General features: G+C 38.6%; 2 protein-coding genes across 9 annotated transcripts in view; one reads left to right on the top strand and one right to left on the bottom strand.

Moving 5' to 3' along the window:
- Positions 1 to 3,689, top strand: part of LOC128247266 (histone-lysine N-methyltransferase SETMAR-like) — a 24,590-nt gene extending 20,901 nt beyond the window's left edge. For all 5 annotated transcript variants that reach the window (XM_052966066.1, XM_052966065.1, XM_052966062.1 and 2 more), the window contains one exon: positions 2,499 to 3,689. In XM_052966066.1, the coding sequence (XP_052822026.1) occupies positions 2,508 to 3,062 (555 nt within the window). In that variant the 5' untranslated portion in view covers positions 2,499 to 2,507 and the 3' untranslated portion in view covers positions 3,063 to 3,689. The remainder of the gene's footprint in view (positions 1 to 2,498) is intronic.
- A 35-nt stretch (positions 3,690 to 3,724) lies between these two features.
- Positions 3,725 to 9,925, bottom strand: part of LOC106883330 (proprotein convertase subtilisin/kexin type 4) — a 146,180-nt gene continuing 139,979 nt past the window's right edge. For all 4 annotated transcript variants that reach the window (XM_052966058.1, XM_052966059.1, XM_052966057.1 and 1 more), the window contains 2 exons: positions 6,586 to 6,713; positions 3,725 to 4,018 (listed from right to left, as the gene is read on the bottom strand). In XM_052966058.1, coding sequence (XP_052822018.1) covers positions 3,771 to 4,018; positions 6,586 to 6,713 — 376 coding nt within the window. In that variant the 3' untranslated portion in view covers positions 3,725 to 3,770. The remainder of the gene's footprint in view (positions 4,019 to 6,585; positions 6,714 to 9,925) is intronic.

Genomic DNA, 9,925 nt, shown 5'->3' with positions numbered 1-9,925 from the left:
AGACACCATTTCGAGCGTGGCCGTTTTCGTGCGGGTGACACGTAAAAGCACCCACTACACTCTCTGAGTGGTTGGCGTTAGGAAGGGCATCCAGCTGTAGAAACTCTGCCAAATTAGATTGGAGCCTGGTGTTGCCATCCGGTTTCACGTCCTCAGTCAAATCGTCCAACCCATGCTAGCATGGAAAGCGGACGTTAAACGATGATGATGATGATGATGATGAAAGGAGTGGCTGTGTATAGGCATAGGAGTGCCTGTATATAGGTGTAGGAGTGGCTGTGTGGTAAGTAACTTGCTTACGAACCACATGGTTCCAGGTGGCACCTTGGGCAAGTGTCTTCTACTATAGCTATGGGTCAACCAAAGCCTTGTGAGTGAACTTGTAGACGGAAACTGAAAGAAGCCCATTGTATATATGTATATGTATATATATATATATATATGTATGTGTGTGTGTGTATATGTTCAATGTTAGTGATATGATTTAATGTTGGACATTGTTTTATTTATGCGCCCTTTTTAAAGCCTAGCCAGGCTCATGGGTCCGGTTTCCCAGTTTCTATGGCATATGTGTTCCTCCCAGCTGGAAAGGACGCCAGTCCATCGCAGCGTTACTCAAGAAACAGGAAGAAAGAGTGAGAGAAAGTTGGGGTGAAAGAGTACAACAGGGGTCGCCACCACCCCCTGCTGGAGCCTCATGGAGCTTTAGGTGTTTTCGCTCAATAAACACACACAATGCCCGGTCTGGGAATCAAAACCACGATCCTCCTACCATGAGTCCACTGCCCTAACAACTGGGCCATTGCACCTCCACATTGGCCATTGTAATAAACAGGAAATGACATGATGCACAACATTTCTCTTCCTTTTTTATTAGCGTGAAGAGGAGAGGCTATACCTGTGGTTGTTTGATCCTAAATTGACTCTGATTTAGTAGACTTATAATCAAAGGTATTCAAATCACGTGTATCCTGTCTTATCTTATTTAGCAATACTGTACCTTAGACTATATTAAACAATGTTTTCTTTTTTAAGATGGCAGGGTATGATTTAAGTATTTGAGGGAGATTTGACCATTGCCATTTCTAACAAGACATGTAACCATATAGAAGCTTCCTCATTGGTTTGAGGCTGTACATGAAGTCTTTTTAGGTCTACAGGTTTATTAGGCTGGAACTTATTACAATTTCCATGGCATATAGTTGATCAAGATTATAATACACCCCACTGAACAGAATGTCAGTCTGTCACAGGGTGAACCTCCAGCTGTTGCTGATACTTATTCTCATCTGAATGGACTAGAGCAATGTGAAATGAAGTGTTTTGCACTGCACAATCTGGAAATTGAAACTTTGATCTTGCAATCATGAGTCCATGCGCCTTCATAGGTTTTCCTAAAATGGAGCATAGAAGTAAGGTAGAGTTAGTAAAGGCAGAGTTCACAGTAAGTTTAAATTGCTGAACACTGATACCGGAAGGGGAAACATGAGTTAGAACCAAATGTTAAATGTAGCTCTGAGAAGGAAAATTAAGCAAGTTTTGAAATGATCAGATTATGAAAGGTATATCGTGTGAATTTAGGTGAAGGTTGTGTGCAGCAAATACTTTTGAGGGGCAATGAGCTGCTGTAGTAACAGTAAAAGGGATGGAGAGAAATAACAGTCTGACAGTTGATTATTAATTTTATTTTTTACTTTCTGAGTCTAGAGGAAAGAGTAGTACCCATGACCTTTGGAGGCCCTCTGAGACTGGTGAGCTTGCTGCTCACTGGTCTTGGAGGGCCTGCAATTGTCGTGTTTAAACTGTTACTAGTTGATACTTGTAGGAAAGATATGAGAAGGGAAGAAATGCTATAGGGCTGATGTTCTGGGGAGGGGGAAAGGGCCGAGCATAGTAGCTAGTGTAGGGCTGACAAGAGGTGGAAAACATAAGTGGGTTGGGATACCTGAATGGAGGAGATACAAGAGCAGCCAGCCCTGAGGAACAAAGAGCATTGCAATAGTGATAGAAGAGACAGAGAGAAGAAACAGCATGTCTGTGGGCCAGAGCTGAAGTATGTCTGTTAGTCAATAGATATCATTCTCTTGACTGGATCTTCTTAGGATATACTCCTAGGTGTTTCTATGCATATGCTGTATTTTCCAGCAGCCACGTCAAATTTTTCACCAAAATTTACAGCCTAAAATGGTAGATCATCTTTGGAGGATGAAAAATTCCATGAGAAATGCAGCAGGATTTGGAAAGAGTAATGGTGTTAGAATGTTTACATACATGTTTACACTAAATACTACACTGAATTGTATGCTAGAAAAGACAGTAAGTAGCAAGGATTGTATAGGGCTGAGGAATAATTCATGAGCATTTTTTTCAAATTTAAAAATGCATGCAGAAATAAAATGCATTGGTAAAATGTTTTATGTTATTCAAAAGAGATTTTTTTGCTCTACAAGACAGTGTGTTTTGATTTTTAAATTTTATTGATTTTTGTGTGTTTTCAGATCATTAAAATGGAATGTCAAGTGGACAAAACTGAGCATTTTCAACACCATTTGCTTTTTGCATTTAATCAAGGTGTTGAGGTTGCCAAAGTTGCTCATGAGATTTGTGCTGTATATGAAGAAGGGGCAATGCCTCAAAGTACTGACTGCTGTCGGTTTCCGTGCTTCAAAAATGGGAATTTTGACCTTAAGGATGGATCACACACTGGTCAACCAATTGAGTCCGAAGAGAGACTGAATCAACTTCTTCACGAAAATCCATGTCAAACGACCAGAGAATTGGTGGAGCAGATGGATTGTGATAAAAAAAACTGTGGTGAACCACCTTCACTCAATGGGCAAGGTTTAGAAACTTGGCGCTTGGTGCCACACACTTTGAGCGTAAACAACAAAAATCAACGCTCCACAATTGCAGCCAGTTTGCTTGCTCAACATCACTCAACACATGGTCACAAACAGCATTTTCTTTACCACATTGTCACTGACAATGTAAAATGGTGCCTTTACGTCAATATGAAGCAGCGAAAAGAATGGCTCAGCTCCAACAAACAAGCGACTTTGTGAACAAAACAAGACCTTCATCCTTGAAAGACCATGTTGTGTGTATGGTGGGACTGGGAAGGCATAATTCATTATGAACTGCTTGAGCGCAACCAAACACTTGATGTGGAGCTCAATGAAGCAATTCAGCAAAAAAGGCAAAACAGGTGAAATGGCATTCTTCTGCAACATGACAATGCCTATTCTCACGTTGCCAATATGACCAAAGCTGCAATTCAAGAACTTGAATGGGAAGTGCTGCCTTGTCCTCCATACTCTCCAGACTTGGCGCCATTAGATTTTCATCTCTTTTGACTGCTTCAGAATGCTTTGCATGGTGTTCTGTTCAATAATGCCATGGAATTGCAGGCTTGATTGGACAAATTCTTTGAGTCAAGACAGAGATTTCCATTGCTGAGGCATCAAAAAACGTACTGAACGATGGGAGGAAGTCGTAAACAACAACGGAGAGTATATTATTGATTAATTTGTTGTAGTTTTTTGTGTTTAAAATAAGTTTGAAAAAATAAACGAGATGTCGGAAATATCTAGAATATGTGTGTGGTGTGTTCTATTTAAAATGAATTTACTAAAAAAAACAACAAAAATACTGTAATAGAATGCAGTCATTAATGAAGACATAAAATTAATTCTTATGGATTATTCAGAGAAAGAAACAATCAAGATTAGATGAAAGATAACTTTTATTTCATACAAATATAATTCATTCATCTATTTTATTTCAATTTTTTCTTCATCTTCATCTCCTGAATCTCCGCTTAATACTAATTTGTTTGAGCTTTGATCACCGACCTTTTCATATCTGTTAGCCCAGCAAAATTTATGATGTAAAAGACTGAAGTACAATATCATAAGACATATAAGAATCATCAAGAGAATTATACTAAAAGAAACTAATAGGAAAGTGAAATTTGTATGAGTTTTTGCTTTTGCTTCATTTTGACGCTTTTGTAGACATTCTGGAAAGAGAAAAATGAAGGAAGAAAACTAAGAAAAATAATTTGAGTTCCATTACAAAATAAAAACAAAATTCTTGTTAGAGAATGTATAAAAATCCCATATTAACAAAACAAATAATAAATTACAATTTTTCCTTAAACCTGAGTAATTTCAGGGGACCAGTACATAGTTAAGGTTATCCATTTTTTCTTCAAATGAAAGGGAATTTCACCTGAATAACGTATTTGTCAATCACTATATTAATTCCCCATTAATACTTTTGCAGTATTTTCCCCCATGGCTAAGATAGAAGAGGAAAACAGCACTTATGACTTCAGAGCTGCTGAAACTGGGAGGATGAGAGGTAGGAAGCTACTGTAACCCATTGGTTTATACTGAAGAAGCCAGTTTGCAACACAAAAGAATCTGATAAAGTGCACCCAAGGGTCAGGTGGTGATGTCAAATTGGGAAAGAGATTTAAGTTACACATAACAACAGCCACAAACCGTCCAATGGGCTTCTATAATGTTTTGGCTGACCAAATTTCATTTTCAAAGCTTTGGTGAGAAATTAATGGAGTTGTAAGATGGTTGGGTAAGTTGTCTTGTGATATATCTTCTGGCTCTTTATGTTGACAGCAATGTTAGTGACAACACTGATACTAAACTAACTTTATCAGCCTAAGTCAGCAAACTTTCCCTTGTTTAACACATTGGTGGCACAGAGAGAGGAGACTTCTGTATTACCCTTTTTTACTTGCTTCAGTCATTTTGACTGCAACCATGCTGGAGCACTGCCTTAAAAAGGGGCTTTTAGTTGAAGCAATCGTCGACCCCAGGACTTATTTTTTGCAAGCCTAGTACTTAATCTATCGCTTACTTTTGCTGAACTGCTAATTTACAGGGATGTAAACATCAGTTGTCAAGCAATGGTGGGAGGGGAGGGGCAAACACAGACACAAAGACACACACACATAAATGTATACATATATATATATATATATATATACACACACACACACACACACACACACACAATGGGCTTCTTTCAGTTTCCATTTACCAAATCCACTCACAAGGTTTTAGTTGGCCTGAGGCTATAGTAGACGACATTTGCCCAAGGTGCCATGCAGTGGGACTGAACCTGGAACCATGTGGTTGAGAAGCAAGCTTCTTATCACACAGTCATGCCTGCACCTTGACAATTGCTTGTCTTCCTCAAAGAAGTTTGCTGAGGTTTGCACATGTATGTGCAATGCATCGTCAGCCATGGCCAATAGAGATCCTATATGTTTGATCAGGGCTCACCTGGAACTTAAATAACAACAACAACATTGGCAGCAGTTGGAAAATGTGCTCAGACTAGCTCATTGCAACTAATCCAATAAACCAGTGCATGTATGTGTACAGCATGGTCTTCTACATTAACCAAAGACATGGTATGTGCAAATGTGTAGGTCTGTAGAAAACTAGTGGGTGTTGAGATGGTCCAGGTGGACACTGGTGCCTAAAGGGGCACTAGGGTGGGGGGCAGTAGAGAAAAAGGAGGCGTTGGGAGGAAGGCAGTGGATTGGGGAACGCTATGAATTTATTATAATATTATTATAATATTGTATACAAATTATATAATATTATATTAAATATTAAATGATTCATAGTATATATAAATTAGTAAAATATAAAATATTTATTTATATATAAAAATAGGGGGTGGGGGCGCTGAGGGGGGGGCATGGGAGGGCAGTGGCCCAAAAAGTTTGAGAATATCTGGTTTAGATGATGAAGATTCAGTTGTTTGATCAACTGGATTACCTGCTCCTGAATTAGCGAATAAGTGGCTGAGTATTCTACAGATATGCGTACCGTTAACTCTGGTCATATGTGGCAGAAATATTCTGTTTCATGTTAAAATAGCCAGATCTGACCTCTCACACCTACACTATAATATCATTCTAAAATTAAGTAATCGCATCATTGAAATCTCAAAGCTACGAGATAATTCATGATTAATTCTAAACAATGTGAATAAATAAGCATTAAATTTTATAGTATAATCTGAATGCTAAAGAGTTAAAGTAATTCTCAGGTTGAACCAGTATGACACAGTGTATGACAAGGCTAAACCATTTAAACAAGGCTCAACCATTTAAACAATGCTAAAACCATTTAAACAAGGCTGTACCATTGAATTACAGGTACAGGGTATCTGAAGGGCTTCTATCCCCAGTTTCACTCACAGGGTATGGGCTGACTTGAGGTTATAGAAAATTAACTTGTGCCCAAGTTGTTATGCAGTGGGATGGAACCTGGGAGCTCATGGTAAGGCAGCAGCAGCAAACTTCTTAGCCATTTGGCCATACTACACAGCATTAACAGGGGGAACAATATGAAAAAGTAAACAAAAAAACCAAAAAAACCCCCATACAATACAAGGAAATTAACAACACTGTCAAAACAATAAAATAATAATATTATCAGTGAAATATTAAAAAAAACCTAATAAAAACATCAGCAACAAACAACAAAAAGACAAAGAAAAAAATGAGAAAGAAAAGTTAATAAAATGAAATTTGTAACTTTTTCTAACCTGCAGATTTGCAGAAAATGGAAGCTGTGCTTAATCTGCATTCATTTTTAAATTTGATATATGAAGACCGGCATAGATTGCAGTCTAAACTTGATGAACCTCGGCAAGTCAAACAGGATTCATGACATCTGTGGAGAAAAAGTAAGATACTTTACTTGCAGCATAATGTATATATAGGACTTTCATGTTTCTGTGACTTGTTGAATGAAGGTTGTACATAATAAATCAGATGTTTCATATGATGGAATATATTTTGAGACTGAATAAAAAGATAGTAGTTTGAAAAATAGAACAGAAAATTATCTCAGATTAACTTGCATACCTAATATATTTTATATGGATCATCATCATCATCATCGTCGTTTAACGTCCGCTTTCCATGCTAGCATGGGTTGGACGATTTGACTGAGGACTGGTGAAACCAGATGGCTACACCAGGCTCCAATCTGATTTGGCAGAGTTTCTACAGCTGGATGCTCTTCCTAACACCAACCACTCTGAGAGTGTAGTAGGTACTTTTACGTGCCACCGGCACGAAGGCCAGTCAGGTGGTACTCATAACGGCCACGCTCAAAATGGTGTATTTTACGTGCCTCCTGCACAGGAGCCAGTTCGGCGGCACTGGCAACGATCTCGCTCATACATACATATGTGTAAGTGGTTTCAAGATCACAGAGTGAGGGACTATGTTGTAGGCTTTCCCCAGGCTGACAAATGCTGAGCTAAGTACAACAGTTTATTTTTAGTTAAATACTCCTGCAGTTGCCCCACCAGGAAGTAGTACTTTTCCCTTACACAAAACTGAACTGCTTCTTATCAAGTCTAACTTTCTCTCCAACTAATTTATAACTCTTTCTGTAACTTTCATGACCTGGCCATTTACTATGCAAGTAAGTAGGCTATATATCCAACACCACCAGATATTTTAAGCTTCACAACAACATCATGTTGCATAGGGAGGTATTACCTTGATGAAATTTTTGGGCTGCCCCTAATCACGTGTGATGTCTTCCACATGTATACATGTATATATGTATGAGTGTATGTTTGTGACTATGTGTGTGACTTGTCAAGCCAAGTGAAATCATGGTTGTGGCCAGTACCAGTGACACATAAAAGGCACCCACCATACCCTATGGAGTGGTTGGCATTAGGAAGGGCATCCAGCCATAGAAACCACGCCAAAGTCAGACTGGATCCTGGTGCAGCTCTCCAGCCTGCCAGTTCCAGTCAAACTGTCCAACCCATGAGAACATAGAAAGCAGATGTTAAATGATGATGATACACACACACACACACACAAATTGTGTCATCCCATAAATAACAACCCAATATATATATATATATATGCACACACACACACACATACATATTGTTTTTAACTCAAACAAATTACTCTAAGTACAATATAATCTGTTGTACTTCTATGACAGAATAGCAAGAAACCTACACAAGAGACAGATAGTTATAACAGAAGTTATTCTTATGCATAAATAATAGAATAGAAATATTTGACATATTTAAAAATTAATTTTCTTTTTTCTGTATTAGAATACATAAGATTTACAGTTATTTTGTTTTATTTCATATTTTGTAGTATAAAAAAACAACTCTGAATAGACACTCTTCTTCTTTTTGTAGCTAGTATACATGTTTACATATCTATGTACAATACACACATATAATTGTATGTGTGGGTGGATAATGATCACTTGAATTTAGAAATTTTGAAAAGAGAGAGGCACAGAAGTGCAACAACGAAACGCTATTAAATGTTGAGAGTGCAAGGAAGAAAGAAAGTCTTGCCAATGTTGACCCAACAGAGAGATCAGCCACTATACTTGACAGCAATGTGATACATAAAGCAATTAAGGCAGGAAAAGACATTGGATCCACCGCCGCCACCACCACCACCACTATTTTATGTCTGTTTTCCATGCTGGCATAGGTAGAATGGGTCATCATCCAAGTCAGTTCTTATTCGGAGTTAGAGTACTTACTTGTAGTTTCCATTTTGGTGTGGTTTCTACAGCTGGATGCCCTTCCTATCACCACCACTTTACAGAATGTACAGGGTACACTTAATGCAATTATTATCCTTGTCCTGGTCAGGGGATGCAGTTACACAGAGACATGCACAAGTATACACAACAACACAAGTACACGGTTATCTAAGCAGACAAAGAGACATACACAGACAGACAGAGACATACACAGACAGACAGAGGCATGCATGTACATATTCACATACATACACATTGATACAGGTATACATAGTTACCTAAACAGACATAGCTACATACAGATACATGTAAATATATATATACACACATAAACATCAAGTTATCTAAACAGACCTATACAAACACACACAAATAAATATATATATATATATATGCATGCATGCACGCATGTCTGTATGTATGCATATATAATGTTCAGTGGAGGCGCAATGGCCTAGTGGTTAGGGCAGCGGACTCGCGGTCATAGGATCGCGGTTTCGATTCCCAGACCGGGCGTTGTGAGTGTTTATTAAGCGAAAACACCTAAAGCTCCACGAGGCTCCGGAAGGGGGTGGTGGTGAACCCTGCTGTACTCTTTCATTAAAACTTTCTCTCACTCTTACTTCCTGTTTCTGTCGTGCCTGTATTTCAAAGGGTCAGCCTTGTCACACTGTGTCACGCTAAATATCCCCGAGAACTACGTTAAGGGTACACGTGTCTGTGGAGTGCTCAGCCACTTGCACATTAATTTCACGAGCCGGCAGTTCCATTGATCGGATCAACTGGAACCCTCGTTGTCGTAACCGACGGAGTGCCAACAATACATAATGTTCAGAATTGATTAAGACTGCCATTTTTATCAATCTATGGAGAAATAGTTAACTTTTGCCATGTGTAAAAAAAGTGCCGATCTCTGACTGTGAAGAGAACTAGGAAGACATGTGATGAGGTGGTGAAGCATGATCTTCAAACATTGGGCTTCATGGAGGCAATGACAAGTGACCAAGACCTTTGGTGTTACGCCATGCTTGAAAAGACCTGTCAAGTCATGTGAAACCATAGTCATGACTGATGCTAGAGTCATGTAACTGGCACCCACTACACTCTTGGAGTGGTTGGCATTAGGAAGGACATCCAGCCATAGAAACCACGCCTAATCTGACTGGAACCTGGTGCAGCTCTCCAGCTTACCAGTTTTAGTCAGTCTAACCCATGCCAGCATGGAAAGCAGATGCTAAATGATGATGATGATGATGATGATGATGATGATGATAATAATATATGTGTGTGTGTGTATATATATATATATATATATATATATATATATATATATATAT

The sequence above is a fragment of the Octopus bimaculoides genome, chromosome 3, assembly GCF_001194135.2.
Source record: "Octopus bimaculoides isolate UCB-OBI-ISO-001 chromosome 3, ASM119413v2, whole genome shotgun sequence".
Taxonomy (NCBI): Eukaryota; Metazoa; Mollusca; class Cephalopoda; order Octopoda; family Octopodidae; genus Octopus; species Octopus bimaculoides.
The sequence above is the reverse complement of the archived record's forward strand: the minus strand, read 5'-3'. Positions and strand labels throughout refer to the sequence as shown.